The 19690-nt window shown below is 36.8% G+C and overlaps 1 protein-coding gene across 1 annotated transcript in view; it reads right to left on the bottom strand.

Annotated features, from left to right (window-relative positions):
* Positions 1-718: 718 nt before the first annotated feature.
* UBE2R2 (ubiquitin-conjugating enzyme E2R 2) overlaps positions 719-19690 on the bottom strand; it is a 101868-nt gene continuing 82896 nt past the window's right edge. Inside the window, exons 3-5 of the mRNA XM_004677726.2 lie at positions 15577-15674; positions 5234-5368; positions 719-1735 (exon numbers count right to left, since the gene is read on the bottom strand). Of these exons, the coding sequence (XP_004677783.1) occupies positions 1516-1735; positions 5234-5368; positions 15577-15674 (453 nt within the window). The 3' untranslated portion in view covers positions 719-1515. The remainder of the gene's footprint in view (positions 1736-5233; positions 5369-15576; positions 15675-19690) is intronic.

Genomic DNA, 19690 nt, shown 5'->3' with positions numbered 1-19690 from the left:
ATTTTCCCCACTTAACACTCCTATGAACTGGCCCACTCCCATTAAGAAAAAAAAATCACCTTCAAGTTCTGAAGTCCCTGGTTGGTGAAGGCTGATGGATCTCAGTATTGATTGAAGAAACATGATCCATGTTTTCCCAGTCTAGGGAAATCAAAGCTGCAGCAACTGCCTGGCAGAAAGATCTAGACACTGCCTGCAGCCAGTTCCCTTGGCCCTGCCAGAGAGTCAAAGAAGCCCAGGGCAAGCTCCAAGCACAACTTCAGCTTGCACTCCACAGTTAGAGTACATTGGAAGGAGAGAAAAGTCCAGGTCACATCCAATGAGGAAAGTGGGAACTGATCACTCATATCTCACATATGTCCACAGTTATTTATCACTATCAGTATAAGCAGCTCAATGAAAACCAAAATCTTAACACATGCACCTAGCATTAATACTGAGTAATTAAAATCTGGCTACTTAAAAGTAAATCCTTATGGTAAAAGTGTACTTTGAGGGAAAAAGGCCACGTTAAATACATAAAACAGGTGTTTTACCTCCCAACAGTTGTCACCAGTAGTTTTGACTGACATTTTTCCCCTCAGCAGCATCAACCAAAATTTTAGTCCCATCACTAAGACTTCACGCACACACTAATCCCCATTCTCTCCCGACTCCTGGAAAGGGGGTTGGGGGATATCAATTTTGCCTTTAAAATAAATAGCAATCAAGTGCTCAGTTCTATGTAAAGTATGAATATTTATTTCAGGCTTTAGATCCCAATCGATTTCAAAAAACAAAATCTGATTTCTCTCCTCAGAAAAGCTGAGGCCTCCGTGTTAAGATGACTTCCTGGAAGCTGAAGGGGCTCTGTGCCCTTAGAAACACATTTCATCAGGCTTAGCACAAAGTCCCTGATGCCCGCTGTACCCCAGTCTTAAGAAGGGAAAGAAACAAATTCACCACCATGGGGCTGAATCAATGCACACACACTAATGTTAATGAGCAGCTAAACCTTGGCAAATTAGCTTTTTTTGTAAAGTTTTGTGGGGTTTTTAAGGTTTTTCTCCCTCCCCCCCCCTTTTTTTTTTTGCTACCCAGCATATGCAGCACTTGTGAACTCCCAATGGGTTCCCAGCTTTACACACAATTAAACGTCTTAATGAAAGACTATTTAATTCTTCAAGAATCTAAAAACAGACCAAACGTGTGTTGTTGTGAACACTTTGTAGAGACGAAGTAAGACTGGAGATTGGGTTGAAAGAAAGAAAGAAAGAAAGAAAAAAAAGAATCAATACAGTGATGGAAGGGTAAAGAATGCAAGAATTCAGACATTCTGTGGAGGGTTACTTTCTCTCCATTTAGAGGTCCATAAAAAGGAGCAAACTGAGATCCATAAGGGGAGTCAGCAGGAGCCGTGTTTGTTTACCCCACCCCATTATAGGTTTTTGCTGAGGGGCCACTGCTAGGTCCCCACTTGCTCCCCTCCCTTTGGCCTGAGTCGGCAGGGCAGTATAGGGGCGTTGAAGGAGCACGTCACGACTCCTCATTCCCAGAATCATCATCATCATAACAGTCGGCATCTTCTTCCTCCTCATCTTCATCATCAATGTCGTCGTCGTACAGGTCGTCATAAAGCAAATCTGAGCTGTTATCATTGGAAGGCACTTTAGTTTTGATGCAATATTCTGCCAGGGTTGTGGGGACCTTTACTCCATCCTTTTCTGCTTCGGCTTTAGTGGCTGAAACCTGTTTCCTGAAAGGAGAGAAAGTCTGTATAAGTGTCTGTCTTGAAGATGTTTTTGTTTTAATTTTTAAAAAAAGATTTATTTATTTATGCATACAGAACTGGGGTATAGGCCAGAGGTGCAGGGGCATTGAGAGGATTTACCAGAGACAGAGTGGGGAGCAGAACAGGTTGACTGACTTAGTACACAGCTGAGGGGAGCATCGGACTGGTCAAGAGAGGTCTGCGCCATGTGGTCACCTCTGGGGCAGGCTGAAGTGGCTTTAGCTTCTCAGTGCTGTGCTTTAACCCACTGTGCCACCAGGGAGTTTTTAACTGATCTTTATAAATAATCAAGATCCCTTGACTGATTGCTGAACCTTACCACCTGCCTGTAAACAACTGACAGATGCCCTCTAGTATACCAAAGATTCTCAAACTATCAGATACCATTTTGAAGGGTACTTTTAATAATGACCCTTTGAGTGGAGTTTAAAAATTACTGGATCTCAAATGCTGGTTATCCAAAATCACCTCATATTTTTTGTTCAGTCATCTTACCAAAGTCATAATACAGCCCCTCTTGTTAATTCAGCAATTGCCCCACTAAACTTACAGTAAAAATTCAATGCTTTAAAGGCTTGATTCCAAAATTGCATGACTGACCTGCCTATCCCTTTATCTTCACAGCTCATACTTTTTCTAATTCCACAACTTTCAAGCCACTCTCTGGTCTTTTTTACTACCTTAAACACACGCCCTGAAATTCTTCTGTGTTGTTTTCTCCTGATCTACAAGTGGCTGACTGTTTCTTCACATGCAGATCTGAGCATAAATAGCACCTTAAAGGAACCTCTTCTTGGGTCCCTCCGTGGTGGTGCAACAGGTTAAAGCACAGCCCTATGAAGCTATCTGCATTCACTGCAGCAGGAGTTCAATTCTTGGCCAGGGAGGTGACCTGAATGGTGTGGCAGACCTTGCCCTCGCCTGTCCTGCCTGCTGCTCCCCTCAGCAGTTTATATCTATAGATCTGCCTGTTCTGTCCCCCACTCTGTCTCTGATGAATCCTCTTACACACAGTGCCCCCTTCCCCCACACCTTCTAGCATGTACCCCAGAGTTCTTGTATGCATAAATAAATCTTTGTTTTAAAAAGGCCTTTTCCAATAACCCAGTTTAAAGCAGCCATCTTGTCATCCTTTCCTTTCACATTATCTTATTTGCCTACAAGTTAAGCAATTTTTTCCCCTTTCTGTGATCACCATCTGTGCATTTTCTTTATTTTTACCAACCCCTACCCCATTACTTCCAAAATGTGACCTTCATTGGAGTGGGTAACTTGTCTTTGTCACTTCTATCTTCCCAATGCCTAGAACACAGTGTGTCACATAAAACATTGCAACAAATACTGGAAAGTCAAGTTTCCTTCAAGTATGAAAAGCTGACCCATCAAGGGACTGAAGAAACGGAACTTTAACAGCAAATCACCACTCTCCTGACCTTCCTTTTTTTTTTACTTCTGTAATAAGGCCTTTTCCAGTCACTCTTAACTTGCCTTCCCGAGCCTTCTTACTTTCCCTTGGTCATCTTTCCACTCCCATGGTTTTCATACCATTCTTTTTACATTCTCAAATGATCAGGTTCCAGCCCAGACCTTTCTTCTGATCGTTATACTTATGGTCCATAGGAACCCTAATTCAGCAAATCTGTATTTCTCATTTTCCACCTCAACAGCAAGCTTCTCTTATTCTTCTGAAAGGATCAGTTCTTAAAATCCTAAATCTCACTCCAGAGCCCTAATTTTTGTTTTTTTCAGTCCTACTGCCACAGTTTCAGTTTAGTATTCATATTATCCACTATTCAACTGCAGTCTTTCAGAACGCAAATATAATTATCTCTTCCCTTTCTAAAATCTTTAAGTGGTACCTTACTCCCTCCTTTAGGATTAAGTAACAAATTTCTTATCATGGCTTCAATGGCTTTTAAGACACTCAAACCTCTCTTATTTTCTCATTATTTCATAAATTTAATTTATATCCAAGCATGTAAAACTACAACTCTTTTTTGATAGGCATTGCTATTATTTCATGCTATTCTCCATAAGAGGCTTGCCTTTCCCCCTTTTACTTGCAAAAGGGCATCATATCTCATAGGAACAGCAAGGCATTATATAGTTCTCCTTCTAGTCATGTTTATGCTTCTATAATTATTATAGTGTATGATCGTTTTACAAATGCTTGCTGTATTTAGTATGAGCTCCCTAGGGAGAAAGACTATGTTAATGAATTAGAGAATACCTACCTGATTCAAAATTGGTATAGAATAAATGTTAAAAATAAAGAATGATAAAATTTAAAAAGTACTACAAAGAAAAAATATCCTGTTATATCAAAATAATCGTCATTAACTTTAGCTGAACATCTTTTGTTGACGTCTTTCTCTAGTAGACAGATAAGAGCAATGGGGAAACACATGAATAGTTTAATAAGTAGAAATCACTTTTATAAATGCATGTTATTTGAAATACAAGTATTAACATGTATAACCATATATAATATTTAACAAAAAATGAGATAAAGAATCAAGGAAAATAAAGGGAATATAAATATATTAGGAATATTCATGTGTCCTTTATGTACTAAATTCTCCCTTCCCTTGAAAGTTTCCAATTCTGGATTGGAATCAAGACTTCAATTCTGATTTGGGGAAGTATTTTCAACCTTCAATTGTTAGTCCACTCCTGCTCTTCTAAATTTCTACAGTATGTTCTATTTATCTAAATTATCCTCTGTCAATCTTTGATATATACCAGTCACCTAGGTGGCTGGTAAAAGCACAGTTCAGTTTATAGATGTAAACTCTGGATTAGAAATGTGTCCAAAGGTAATTCGTTCCAATGGGCAAAAAAATTGAGAACTATGACTTTGTATTAGCTGTTATCAAAAGAAGGATATTTGTATTGATTCTAGTACTTCCTATACTCCTACATACAAAATGTGCTGATACTGTCCTTGGACTTAAAAGGTCAGATGAAACTTGTCAGAGCTGGAGGTATACCATTCCAAGTCTTCTGACCTTTTTTAGGACTGTTAAAACAAACACCAATGTTGCTGGTATTGAGGATATATAGGAAGGTGCTGGTTAAAAGATCAATAAACAAAACTAGGTAGTTTTGTTTTCAAAATTATCTGCAATTTCTGTCATCTTAGGGGTTTGCTACAGTTACTAGATATAGTAGACATCCTAAACCAAGGCTCTTAAAATGATCAGGAATGGAAAATTTACAAATTTGACTATTTCAGAGCCTGGAAGTTGGTTCCCAGGAAATAAATCTGCTGCAGAATTATCTTGGTTCTCTCAAAAAACAAAGTAAATAAAGGCCCAGACAGAGTATCTCTTCAAACACCATAAATCTAACTGAAAGAGGTGGAGTAAACATTTAAGTAGAATTTAAGCCCTTGGTTCTAGAATATACTTTGTCTATATAAGAAGACTTGAAATTATCAAATGGGAAGACAAAGCACCTTACCTAATGATTTCAGCATATTCTTTGTCTTTTCCTTTACTGTCCCTCCATTTCCTGAACATGACTGAAGCATCCACATTGGCTGGGGAGAAGGTGTTGGGCTCATTAAGCAATGAGATTACACTTAACAGGATAGTCCTAGAAACAAGAAAAAAACAGTGAGCTATCAATTTTCATTCATAGGATTAAAAAGTATTTTGCTTTTTTTTTAGTTAGGATCACAATATTTGAGACCTTAAGGGAATGGAAACAGAGTATCACATAGTTTTTGTTTGTTTTCAGTACTTAGCGGTCCAGGATAGGAACAAGGCCCTAAGTGGGAGACAAAGCAGAGAAACCCGTGTTTAGAATGGAAGTCATGCTGTAGGGAATAAAATTAGCTCTGTAGAAAGTACTATTTTAATTGGCCACATGTTCCAATATACAAAAAGCAGAGTTCCAAAAAGCTTATTTACAATTAACATTTATTTCAAAGTTATAAATTAAGTGAAAGAGGAAAAAGCAAAAGCATAAAATATCTGGCTTCAAACTAAAATCATTAGAGAATGTAAACTGATGTAATAATCTACAAAATTCTTATTCTAGTGGCTTAGAAGATTTAAAAAACAGTATTACATTCAAGTGTATTTTTTTCTCCACACTTCTAAGGGAAGGAAGACTTAAGTGGGAAGATGGAGAAAAGCAATAGCTTTGACGAATAAGAATCAATCTTTCTCATAATAGAAATCATTATTCAATAACATTTATTAAGCACTTACAATGTACCAGTTAGTACTACATAAGATGCTGGATGTATCATAGTGAGCAAGTTAGCAAGTTAGATATTATCATCTACAGATTAAGATTAGACACTTTAATCAATCACAGGAAATAAAATTTCTGTTAAGTAAAATAACTAAAAAGTTCCAAATTATTTCTATGTTTTTCCTCCTAATAGTGATAAACATGTGCACATGGAGAAACATAGGAGGAAAAAATAAATTTCTCTACATTTTGTCATTGGTTGAGGTTATAGATTGTGCTGCTGTAAAATGCCTTTTGGTCCTGGCCCCAAGCAAAAAATAAAAGGAAACCAGGAAATTAGATGTCTGATTTGATGAAACCTTTTCCTAAAAAGGGTAAAGAGCTTCTGTTATATGGTTATACAAAATTACTGCAAAGGCATTTTCAAAGAAATATTTCCCATTTAGTTAAAATCCATATTATCAGGTATGCACACACACAACTTTCTATTGGTTAAACATAACACCTTGCCTCACCCCTACATGATTCTTCTGAATTCCTCAATCAACAAAATGCTTCCAGGATATACATCACAGCCAATAAGGGAAAACAGAAAGACATAAAATTCTAGAAGCAAAAGGAAAACAGTAGAAAAATACCAAAAAGAAAGGTTGCTTCAGAAGGAAACAAAGCCTGTTAAAAGATTAGCAGGATATGAAGGAAGTATGGCATCATAAAGAGGCAAAATAAAAACAAAAACAAACCTCTAATAGTCTAGAGTAGCACCATACACTTACCACTTTCTCTGATAATGGAAGCACTTGAAATGTGTTATCTAATATGATAACTACTAGCTATAATTGAGCAATATGAACGATAGCTTGTACAAAGGAGTAACTTGTACAAAGGAGTATTACTTCATTTAAAATTTTTTAACAGTCACATTAATAGTCACTAATATAACAGACAACATAAGTATGACTCAATCATATTTACTGGGATGTTCTTCTATGCATACATTCATCAATTGTCTTTACTGACCTTATTAAAATACTATACTGTAAGGACAGCTTTTTGAATAGTGAATCATTCTAGCAAACCAGCTAGCTAACTTCTGACACAGCAGACTGTTAAATTGAACCATAACATTTTCAGAAGCCTCAGGTAGATTGTGATAATAGTTAACCCGTGATTTTTCATTTTTTTCCCCTCATCTGAATATCAGAAATCTTTTCTTATATGGGGAATCCATTCCATTGATTCAGCTAAGGCTAATAATATCCTCCGCCTTCTAACTGAGCCATATCTCCATATAAATGATTCACCTACACAGTAGATATACCATACAAAGTGCTGGTAGAAGGATTCATTCACCTAGTCAAAGACTGTTTTTGGGGATATGCATGGCCAATCAAGAACCTTGGGGATAAATACTGTCATCTTAAATCAACAAAGTCATTTTATTTTTATTCTTGATTGGATTGATTAATGTGGGAAAAGGAAAGCCTAGAGCAGGTGGTCATCTTTGTTAAGTGTTGAGAGCCTGCCTACTAAGACCAAATAGAAGAAAGTAAAACTTAAGATTTTTTCTCTAACAAAGATTCCTAATGTCATTCAGATGCAATATCCTATTCAAAACTCCCAACCAGAATGGGGATACAGGTAAATTACATATTGATTCCCTCAGGTAGATAGGTGGGTAGGACCTGGAACATTAACTTCTAGCCAAAGGGTCATCTTCAGTTTACTACTTTGTGATGTACGAATACCATCATTTTTCCTATGTACTAAGACTGGAAAAGGTGGGAAGCAATGTCATACATCATTGTCATTAAACTGTCCATCACTTGTACTGAAATAATTTACCACCAGCATAATACCAACAACCTGATCAAACAATTCTGCAACACCTAACATTCCTTTTGTTTTTTACATTTATTTTATTTATGCATACAAGAATTGGGATGTAGGCCAGAGGTGCAGGGGATAAGAGGATTCACCTGAGACAGAGTGGGGAGCATAATAGGCAGATCTACTGAAAATACACTAATGAGGGGAACAGCAGGCAAGACCGAAGAGGTCTGTGGCATTATGTAGATTGGCTTCCTGGCCAGGTATCAAATTCATGCTGTAGTGGCTGGCAATAGCTTGAGAGTGCTGGGATTTGCACTTCCAGGGAGGCCCATATTATTCTCATTAAACTGATATGTATGAAAAGCTCTCAAGAAAGTAATACTTTCAAATGTTAATATCTTGTAGAGGCACATATGAAGATTATAGGAACAACCTGAAGTTCTGCTTGTAAAACGTGTACACAAAACAATGCATAGAAGTAGGTAAGGCAATCTCTGAAGAAAAAAATGATGCTTGTACTCAAAATGCCAAAGGTAGTTTTTGACGAGATTACAATGAAAGGAATTTCTCTGCCTCCAAATGAATTGGATTAAGATCTCCTTGATTGTACAGGAGTTAAAGTCTTAGCACTACCAAGCTATAACCAGCAGCATGAGTTAAGATCCCTGGCCAGAAGCTAACCCATATGGAGCAGCATACCTCTTCTGTCTCAACCACTGCTCCCTTCTTCCATAGTGTATTTCAGTAGATCCACCTTTTCTGCTCCCCATAGTGTCTCTGGTGAATCATCTTGCCCTCCTGCACCTCTGGCCAAACCCCATTTCTTATACACATAAATAAAGAATAAATCTTAAAAAACAAAAACACTAGATTAAATGAGAAACGGGCATAAAAGAAAAAGCCGTTCAAAATATTTTAAGTCAAGATAGGCAAATGATTGTCTTATACATTTATGTAAGAGAATTAAGGGTAAATGGGTAATGTTAGGTAATGGCAGTAGATTACCAAGCCAGGCAGCACTAAAATGCAGTAGAAAAGTCTTGTTTGGTGGGTGGAAGTGGGAGATATATGTAAAGAGAATAGAGGCTTCTCAGAGTGGGAGGGTATATGGTAAGCATTTGACTCAACATTCAACCACCAAAACCAAGAATCACTAATCACTTAGAGCTATCACTTCCTCTAATCTATATAGTTCACTAGCCCAGAAAAATCAAGCACCAAATCATACTAAAAGGTCAACTCTGCATTTTCTTGGCCCAGTTTTCCAAATAAAACTTGTGAAAGACTAAAATATTTCTGTATTGTATCACCAGTGTAATTGTATTGATAAAATAATGTGCGTCTTTAAAAAGCATGCATACCTCACATATATGCTCTTAAGTGATATTTAAAATGGAATAAAATAACTCATAACTTTTAACATTCAGTTAAAACCAATTTTTTAAGACTATTAAGACACTTTACATATGCATATTTTACACAGGACACCTTTTCCTAGAAAAAGAAAGATGTATTTTTAATTTTAGCATATCTCAAGTAAAAACTCTCAAAACATGATTTGTTCTTGAGCTAAGTACCAACTTAAATTCTTTAGTACTTTTAAAATGAATCTGTTGTGATGTAGCCATCTAGCAATTATTGCTAGTTGATACCAACTATTGCTAATTAATAACGAAGAATCACTTTACATTTGACCATAAAAAGGAAACAGCAGTGATTCAAAAAGTAAACTGGGACTATTCATTTAATTTTTTTCACTGCTGAGGGAGGAATTATCAATTTATCAGAAAAGCAGCTCAGAGAATTTAAGTGGCTTCCTAATGACTATACTACTAATATAACCTAATGTAGAAGATTTTACAAATATAAAGCTCTGATACACCATAGTTAAGGAGGTTTATCTCTCACTTAGCAAAAATTCTATCTCCCTATTTCTTGTTCTTCATTAAGAAAACAATTAAATTATGGAAGAGAGATAAAAAATAAGATGAAAAGAAATGCTGACAAAGATAATCAAATATGAGGCCATTAATTAAAATGTTATTTTATGGGGACCCAAAATTGCAAACAAACACGAAAAGGAGGGCTCCAAAAGCAATCTAGAATTAAAGTTCATCAATTATACTCTATCATGCATATTATACAGTAATATTCAAAAAAGTCTGTTACTATATAGCAAAGATAAAATATGGTTAAGCATACTCATTTAAGCTAATTTAATTCATAAAAGAGAAGCCACGTTTGTAAGGGAAATCTCAAAACTGTTTTAATTCCATTAAGAGAACTCTTAAAAATCAGTGCAGGGCCCTCCCTGGTGGTGCAGCAGGTTAAAGCACAGTACTAAGAAGCTAAAGCCACTTCAACATGAATTCGACCCCTGCCCCAGAGGTGGTCCACATGGTGTGGCAGACCTCTCCTGACCCGCCCGCTGCTTACCCCAGCAGTGTACTTTGTCAGTCTGCCTGATCTGCTCCCCACTCTGTCTCTGGTGAATCCTCTCACCACCCCTGCACCTCTGGCCTGTACCCCAGTTCTGTATGCATAAATAAATCTTTTTAAAAATCAGTGCAAAAGTCCTTTTAACTTCTTGAAAGTTTAATGACTATGAAATACTTTCAATTTGATAACTCATACAAGACAACTACTGAAAGTTTTACCTAAACATTAAACATTTTTTTATTCTCCCACATTAAGACAAATTATATTCAGTGTTTTAGGACATACTCCCTTGGCAGGAAACATTATATGTAAGAAGAATAGTCCACTGCAGTTGTAATTGCACAAAAGGTGATGATTTGAAGTGACATGCTGTTGCTAAATAGTTGAATAGACCCAACCTAAGATTCTGAGAAAAGTACAAAAAGTTCAGAATTTTAATAGGCAGTTCACAAATAAACACTGAAGAAGTCCTTTTAACTTCTTGAAAGTTAAATTACATTAAATTAATTAATTAAGAAATTAAATTCTTCTGTTAAATTACAGAAGTCCAAGTGTTTTTTTTTTTTCTTTAAGATTTATTTATTTACACATATAGAACTGGGGTACAGGCCAGAGGTACAAGGGCGGTGAGAGCAATCACTAGAGAGTGAAGAGCAGAACAGGTAGATCGAGAAAATACACTGCTGAGGGGAGTAGTGGGTGGCACAGGAGAGGTCTGCCACATGTGGGTCACCTCTATGCGGGTCACCTTGAGGCTACAGCTATGTACTTTAACCCTCTGCGCCACCATGGAGAGCCCTCAAGTGCTTATTTGGAGGAACCAAAAACTGACTTGAGGAAACAGAGCATTACTAAAGATAGGGAAAGAAGAGAACATTATGGACCAATTTTCCTCCTGCTATACCAAATGTTGGATCAAAAACTTTTAATACCTGTTTAATACAACTAAATTCAAAAAAGGATGCCATAATTCATAGCTCGAGGTTAGAAAAGGACACTCCACTAAAAATGTCTTATCAGGATTTAATCTTAAATACCAGCCTTAAAGTTTAGGTGATGTAAATTTTTTTTAAAGATTTTTTATTTATTTTTGCATACAGAACTGGGGTACAGGCCAGAGGAGCAGGGGCGGTGAGATGATTCACCAGAGACAGTGCCGGGAGCAGACCAGGCAGATCAATGAAGTACACTGCTAAGGGGAGCAGCGGGCGGGTCAGGAGAGGTCTGCCGGGCAATGTGGGTCACCTCTGGGGTGGGGATCAAACTCATGCTGTAGTGGCTTTAGCTTCAATCCACTGCACCATCAGAGAGCCCTAGGTGACGTAATTTTAAAGTCCACAGTGAAACAGGAGAAACAATATCGGATCTGCTCAAGTCAGGAGGCTGGAAAGGAAGGTCTTGCTCTTGACAGCTATATTAAGTTTCCTAGTGAAACAGCCTAGATGTGAGTCAGTAGAGTAAAGAGTTGCTGAAAGTGCAACTCAAACAGGTGGACTAAATCATGACCTGGGGCCTTTACCTAACATCTTGTTTAAGAACGTGGCCCACCAGACTGACCAGAAGTGCCAGATAAAAGGTGCTATAGCCTAACTAATAATTTTTTTTCACAATTTCCTGATGGGGGTTAGGGAGAATGTTTAAGGATCCCACATGCCCAGTTAGTAAAAATCCTGACCAAGAATGACCTGAATCTCATTAGCATGCTAGCCTCAATATCCCTGGCATGGAGACTTCAGATACTAATGATGAGACCTATGATGTATGAAGGAGCACGTAGCTTTTCTGCATATATCCCAGTATGGTCATGGCCACTGACATGTTATGATGGTGCTACAGTCTACCCCACCCTGATAGACTAATCCCTTAAAACCCTTTATACAGGGGCCTCCCTGGTGACACAGGGGTTAAAGACAACACTGTCAGGCTATCAACCAGCCACTACAGCACAAGTTTTATCCTGGCCAGCCAGCCAGGGAGGTGACCCACGTGGCCCACCAGACCTCTCCTGTCTCACCAGCTGCTCCCCTCAGCAGTATATTTCAGTGTACCCGCCTGTTCTGCTCCCAACTCTCTCTGGTGAATCCTCTCACCACCACCCTCACCCTGCCACACCTCTAGCCTACACCCCTATTCCTGTATGCATTAAAAAAATAAATCTTAAAAAACCTTTATACAGCTCCCATTAGGGAGCCAGACTGAAAATTTCCTCTTCCAGTCCTGGCTCCCTTACATGGAGGTCTTTAGTAAAACTTGCCTAGTTACTTGAAAATTCTCTGGACCCCGAACCTATATTTTGGGGCTGGGATTGGTAACACTAGGAATGCTATCACAAGGTATCACAGACTAGGAAGCTTAAACTAGAAATATATTGCCTCACAGTGCTGAAAGCTAGAAATTCAAAACTAAGGTGTTAGTAGACCTGTTCTCTCTCTATGAAACTTGAGGGGAAGAGTCCTTCCTTACTTTATATTCTGGTATTTGATGGCAAATGCTGTCATTCCTTCGTTTATAAAACTCTAATCTCTGTATTTCAGGATATCAGAATTTCAAAGTATTGGGGGACACATTCAACATTTAACAGAGGCAGATGGGTGAAAACAATCCACAAATACAGTGCAAAAATTTCTCAGAAAGTGAAAGTAGATAAATAGGTAAAATCAAGTTACTTATATGGGTAGATGAGGTGGGGAAATAAGGTAGTAAAACTTTCCCACAGCAAACAATCAACAAAATGGAGTAATGCCTTGGTTGTAACATGACAATCTCCTGGCAAGTCTCCCTAATACTAGAGCTTAATACTAGTACCAATACTTAATACTAATACTAGAGCTTAGGACTTCAACATTATCTTTTGGAGGGAACGCAATTCAACTCACAACTATCAGCCTGCTTCGATGTCCCCCAAATTATGTCCTTTCCCTGTACAAAATCCAACCTCCTCATAACAATAACCTAACCATGCTAACATTAATTTCAAATCACAAGTATCATCTAAATACCACCACCTCAAAGCCCAAAGTCTATCTAAATCAATAATGTACTGAAGGTATGATTCACCTGGGACAAAAATTCCTCTCCATCTGTGAGATATGCTACCAAAATACACTGACAGAGGGCAGATATTCCCACTATGCAAGAGGAACTGCAAGGAAAAGTAAAGGTCATAGGTTTCAAGGAAATCTAAAACCTAGGAGGCAAACTCAATTAGCTTACAAAGCCTGAGAATAAGCCCCTGTGGCTTCATGCTCTGTGCACATCAAGTCACACTGCCATCTTGACCCTAGGTTCTCTGGAGAAGGCAGTCTCACTGCCTGGGCCAACACCCTTTCTGTCTTCTACATACACTTTACCACCTCAATCATTCTGCCTTCATTTTTGTCCCATCTTTTCCCTTTCAGTATAGGCTGGCAGTGTATCAAAAAATCTTATTCAGGGCCTCCCTGGGCGCAAGAGGTTAAGTCACAGTACTATAAAGCAATCTGCAGCCACTGCAGTATGAGTTCAATCCTTGGCTATGAAGATGACCTAGACGTCACAGCAGACCTCTCCAGTCTTGCTTGCTGCCCACCTCAGCAGTGTATTTCAGTCAATCGACCTGTTCTGGTCCCCACTCTGTCTCCGGTCAATCCTCTCTTTCTTCCCCCCGCCAACACCTCTGGCTTGTACCCCAGTTCCTGTATGCACAAACAAATAAATTTTAAAGCCATGTTCTTGGTTCTGTTTCTTTCTGTTTTAGTGATACATTCTTAGGCATTTCTTTCCTCTTGCAGTTTACTATAAGCAGGAGACATAAGGCTGCACATCTTCATATTTTGCTTCAAAAATCCTTCAGCTAAATACCCAAATTCATGACGTAAATGAATACAATTCAGCGAAATTCTCTACTGCTATATAACAAGGATTGCCATTTCTCTGTTGTCCATTAACGTGTTCCTCGTTTCTATGTGAGGCCCCACCAGGAGCACCTTTTAAATTTCTATTTGAATACTCTCTTCATAGTAATTTATGTATTCTTCAAGGCAACAGATACAAGTTTCTCTAGGGGTGATGAAAATATTCTAAAACTGACTATTAACAATGGCTATATAACTCTGTAAATATATTTAAAAAACCAGTGAACCATACATTTAGTTGGAATGTCTTAATAAACCTGTGGTGTTTTTAAAGACTAACAAAAGATCATTGTGATTTTTGCTAAACAACTCATACAGAATTAGAAAAATTACAGAATTAGAATACCATATGCAAACAAGAGTAATCATCTAATATATATGCATGCATGTACATATGCGCATAACATGTGTGTACATAAAACACCTACAAGAACTAATATACATATTAATATATAAATTATATTATTTGTGTATACATGTAACTGAAGTTGCATTCTGCCTCATTCTAGCAAAATAAGTATGCATGGATACATGAACTGAAAACAAATGGCAATCTGATTAAAAATGCATTTCCAATTAATGCATTGTAATGTTAAATAAAGTATAATAGACTTGTTTCTTTCAAATCACCACTATATTAATAAATCAATTTAAAAGTGATTTACCTAATTTTACTGTCAAAAGCAATTAAAACACATTTACATACTTTTTTTGCAGGAAAATACCATAGGATAAATAATGGAATGTTCTCAAACATCAAAACTTTGAGTATTAGGATAAAACTCAATAGGAACAATAAAATGGAAATTTTAATGCAAGAAAAAGAAAATGTGTTTTAAATTAAATTTATGAACAAAATATTACACTTAAAAATATGCAAAGTCAAGTTTTTCAAAATTCTCTTGAGGGATATCTGAGCAATCATCATATATACAAACCACTATTCTACATCTACACAAACATGATTAAATATTCATCTATCCAAATAGATTAATAGATAATAAAAGGAACTAATATTACACAAGTCTCTCAAATCAAAAGAAACACCCATATACTATATGTAAAGCAAAGAAACAGCAACAGATAAGAGAAATCAAATTCTGAGTTTTTTAAGCTTATGACTTCTGCAGTATGTACTAAGAATCCTAGAATAAGGAAGCAAATAATACAAACATGAAGTTATGGGATCTAAAGAAATAGGAGGGAACGTATCGTTCAAAGGTGAACATAGAGAAATGACTCTCAGGTGCATTATTGCTTCAGAAATATTCTTCAAAATGATGTATACAGCTACTTAAAGCGCTAACCGAACAAAATATAAGCAGAAGATTCTTTTGTGTTGTATTGTATCTTTTTAAAAAATCAGAAGATTCTTTTGTGTTGTGCTGTATCTTTTTAAAAAAAAAAAATCAGATTATTCCTTATATAACCTCTTACCTGACATTCTGAGTAGGATTCCACCTTTCAGAGGGCAGTTCTCCACTCTGTGGGTCATCTACAGGCGGATGAAGAATTGAAATGCACACATCTCCATTCTATGAGACACAAGTATTGCATTTAGTAAATATTTGAAATATGAATGTTTAGAAAAAGTATTATCAGTTCTGGATACATTCCCATTATTCTTAAAAACCTTGTTTTCTTATCATTACAGAAAAGAATTCTGCTCTTCACTTTCAGAATCAATGCCAAATTAAAAATATTTTGTACTATAAATATGCCATACTGACCAATTCTTCAATATATTTCTTAAAAAAGAAAACAAAAAAAAAGAAAAGAAAACTAAGAGCACAAGGGACTACTGTGATGGTTCACGGGTACTAATGGTGGTGGGAAAATTATGAGTACCACACCTGAGGGGTGAAATGAAATACTGTACAAAAATGAACGTCCATGTAAAAGAATTTAAGTGAGTAAAAGAATTTTACTCACTTAGCATTTTAAGTGAGTAAAAGAAAAAGAACTGTTTATATAGCACATTCTTTTAAAAAGTACATTAAAAGAAAAAATTCTGATCTTGCTTAAAATATGCCTGGTATTTATCAGTCACTGTTTTCTATAACTATCAACTATATAAACAGAAAATGTGTCTCAAAACAACTTAATTAAAGCTCCTTCACTATATGAAGAGCTCAAATATAAGAGCTTAACCATTATGGTCATACAATATGAATTGCCACATAGACAACTCAACAGAAAAATATGGCCATGTAAGAAAAGTCTATCTACATATGCATAGATGAGATATATCCGGTATAGTAGAAGTGGTGTTGCAAAAGAATCGAAGTTAAGGAAGCTAGTTGAGGAAGCTATGATATGGAACTTGAAAGAGCACAATTTTAACAACCTAAGAGAAACACAGATGTAAGTTTTGCCTGGAGAAATATGCAATCATAAATGTTAACTTAAAATATGCCCAGTAGTTTTGTTTCGTACTGATACTTTACTACTACAAATTTAATGGCTTAAAACAATACACATTTATTATTTTATAATTCTGTGGGTTGAAGTCTGATACTGCTCTCAGAGGGCTAACATCAATGTCAGCAGCACTGCATTTTTTCCTGGAGGTTCTATGAAAGAACACAGTTCCTGTCTTTTCCAGCTTCTAAAGGCTACCCACATTGCTTTGCTTCTGACCCCCTTTATCTAAGCAAATAAACTTCATTTCTTTGGGCATTTCTTCCCTAAGCTACATCTCTTATTCTCATTTTCTTCCCCCCTCCTATTTTTTTTTAAAGATTTATTAATTTATGCATATAGAACTGTGGCACAAGCCAAAGGTGCAGGGACAGCTAAGGATTCACCAGAGACAGAGTGGGGAACAGAACAGGAAGATCAATGAAGTACACTGCTGAGGAGAGCATGGGTGGTTCAGGAGAGGTCTGCCACACCATGTGGTCACCTCCAGGGCTGGAGATTGAACTTGCACTAAAGTGGCTGCAGCTAGCCTGCAGTGCTGCTTCCTTACCAGCTGGGCCACCAAGGAAGGCCCCCTCCTTCCATTTTTGAAAAATCCCCATGGGGGGAAAAGAGAAATACCAAAACAAAAATAATAAAAAGGGAAAAAAAGAAAATCCATGTGATTAAACAATCCAGAACAATAACCTTATTTTAAGGTCAGCTGGTTAGCAACCTCAATTCCCCTTTAACATGTACTTAACATATCATATGTGTCAGAGATTAGAATGCAGCTATTTTTGAGGAACTGTTGTTCTACCTTCAATAAATGAAAACTCACAGCACAATAATTAGGCCAGGGACTATATGAGTTTGTTCAAAGTGTAGTGTGTATGTATGTAAAATAGAATTTCTGATTAATGGGAATGACAAGAATTGTACTTAGAAACATACTGTTGTGCTTACACATGTTAAAAGATAGTCATCTTAATTGATGCAAATGAAGTATGACAAAATTCAACATTTCCCATGATAATACACTCACAAAACCATAAACATAAAGGAAATTACCTTAAAGAACATTTATAAAAAAACACAGCTAACAATATACCTCACGTGAAAGGACTGAAAGTTTGCTTCTATGGTCAGGAACAAGACAAGGATGCCACATTTACTAATGCTATTTAATAGTGTTCTAGAAGTTTTATCTAGACTAATTAATTAGGCAAGTAAAGAGAGAAAAGACATTAGCTTATAAATGTACTGCCTTCATTTCACATATGACAGAACATTCCAATTTACAGGGATTTAAAAATATGCAAAGTTATAGGATATAAAGTTAACACTCAAAAATCGGTGTCATTGCTATATACTACCAATAACCCAAAAAGATATTAAGAAAGCATTTCCATTTACAATGGCATCTGAACAATAATAGGTCTAACAAAGGAGATTAAAGACTTGTCATAGAAATGTGCTCATGGGTAGGAAGATTTACTAGTCACATGACAATATTCCCAATTTGATTTATGGATCCAACACAATCCAAGTCAAAAATCCTAGCTTCCTATTTTTTGTAGAAATTAACGAACTGATCCTAAAATTTAGATGGGTATTTGAGTGACCTAGAATAATCAAAATAATGCTGAATCAAATTGGAAGACTTATGCATCCTGATCAAAACTTAGTTACAGTCAGTAAGACAACACTTGCATAGAAATACACATATAGACCAATGGAATAAAAATGTCACTCCATAAATAAACTCACACAGCGAAATGATTTTGACAAGAATGACATAATTCTATTCAAGGGGAAAGAACAGTTCACTCAACAAATAATACTACAACAACTAGATTTCAAAAAACAAACTCCTACCTCACACCATATATGAAAGTAACTTGAAATACAACAAAGATCTTAGAGCTAAAATCATGAAGCTCCTTTGGAAAAATTCAGGGGATTTCATGACCTTGGATCTGGCAATGGATGTTTAGATAAAACACCAAAGAATGAACAAATGAACAAAAAAAGTTAAACTAGGCTTCATTAAATTTTAAAACATTTGCAAATCAACAGCCATTATTTAGATGGTGAAAAAAAGAAATCCTATTATATGGAAATATTTCCATATATCTGATAAAGGTTTAGAATCCATAATATATATTGAACTCATACAACTCCTACAAAAGGATAAACTAGCCAATTTAAAAAGACAAAAAACAGACATTTCTCCAAAGAAGACATAAATGTGCTAATAAAGCAGATGAAAATTTTCTTTAGAAAAAATTTTTAGTTTTATTTTATTTATGCATACAAGAGCTGGAATACAGGCCAGAGAGGCAGGGGTAGTGAGAGGATTCACCAAGGACAGAGTGAGGAGCAGAACAGGCAGTTCCACAAAAATACACTGCTGAGGGATCAGGAGAGATGTGTTGTGCCATGTGGGTTACCTCTGGCCCAGACAGAAGCCATGCACAGTTGCTGGAAATAGCTTGATGGCGCTGAGACTTTAACCCTGCACAACAGGTTTAAATAACTTTTAGCATCATTAGTCATTAAGGAAATACATTTCAAAATGACAAGACAGCCTGCTGGTGGCCTAGCTGGTTAAGTCTCTGTGCTATCACCACCACGCCTTGAGTCTGACCTCCCCCAGCCAGGAAGCTAATCCACACATAGAGCCACAGATATCTTCCTGTGTTGCCCACTTCTCCCTTAGTAGTGTATTTCAGTAAATACGCCCGTTCTGCTTCCCCACGCTGTCTCTGGTGAATCCTCTTACCCATCCCCTACCCTCCCACCTCTGGCGACACTCCAGTTCTTCTATGTAAACGATTCCAATTAAATGAAATGTCCAGAACAGAAAAACACAGAGAGAATGCTGTCACAGAATAGGGAAAATGGGAATAGGAAGAAACTGCTTATAGAATAAATTGCTTTATGCAAGAGCAATGGAATGCTTTACAAAGGTGGTGATAGTACTAATTAAAAATATCCTAATGTCACTGAATTGTTGGCCTTAAATGATTAAATTATATGTATGTAAATTTCACTTCACTTCAAAAAATTTTGGGGTCCAGGAGCCTCCCTGGTGGAGAAAGGGTTTCAACACTTATGAAACTATTCACAGCCACTGCCACACTAGTTC

This window comes from Condylura cristata, unplaced genomic scaffold (assembly GCF_000260355.1).
Source record: "Condylura cristata isolate star-nosed mole 26May11 unplaced genomic scaffold, ConCri1.0 scaffold00006, whole genome shotgun sequence".
NCBI classification, from domain to species: Eukaryota; Metazoa; Chordata; class Mammalia; order Eulipotyphla; family Talpidae; genus Condylura; species Condylura cristata.
The sequence above is the reverse complement of the archived record's forward strand: the minus strand, read 5'-3'. Positions and strand labels throughout refer to the sequence as shown.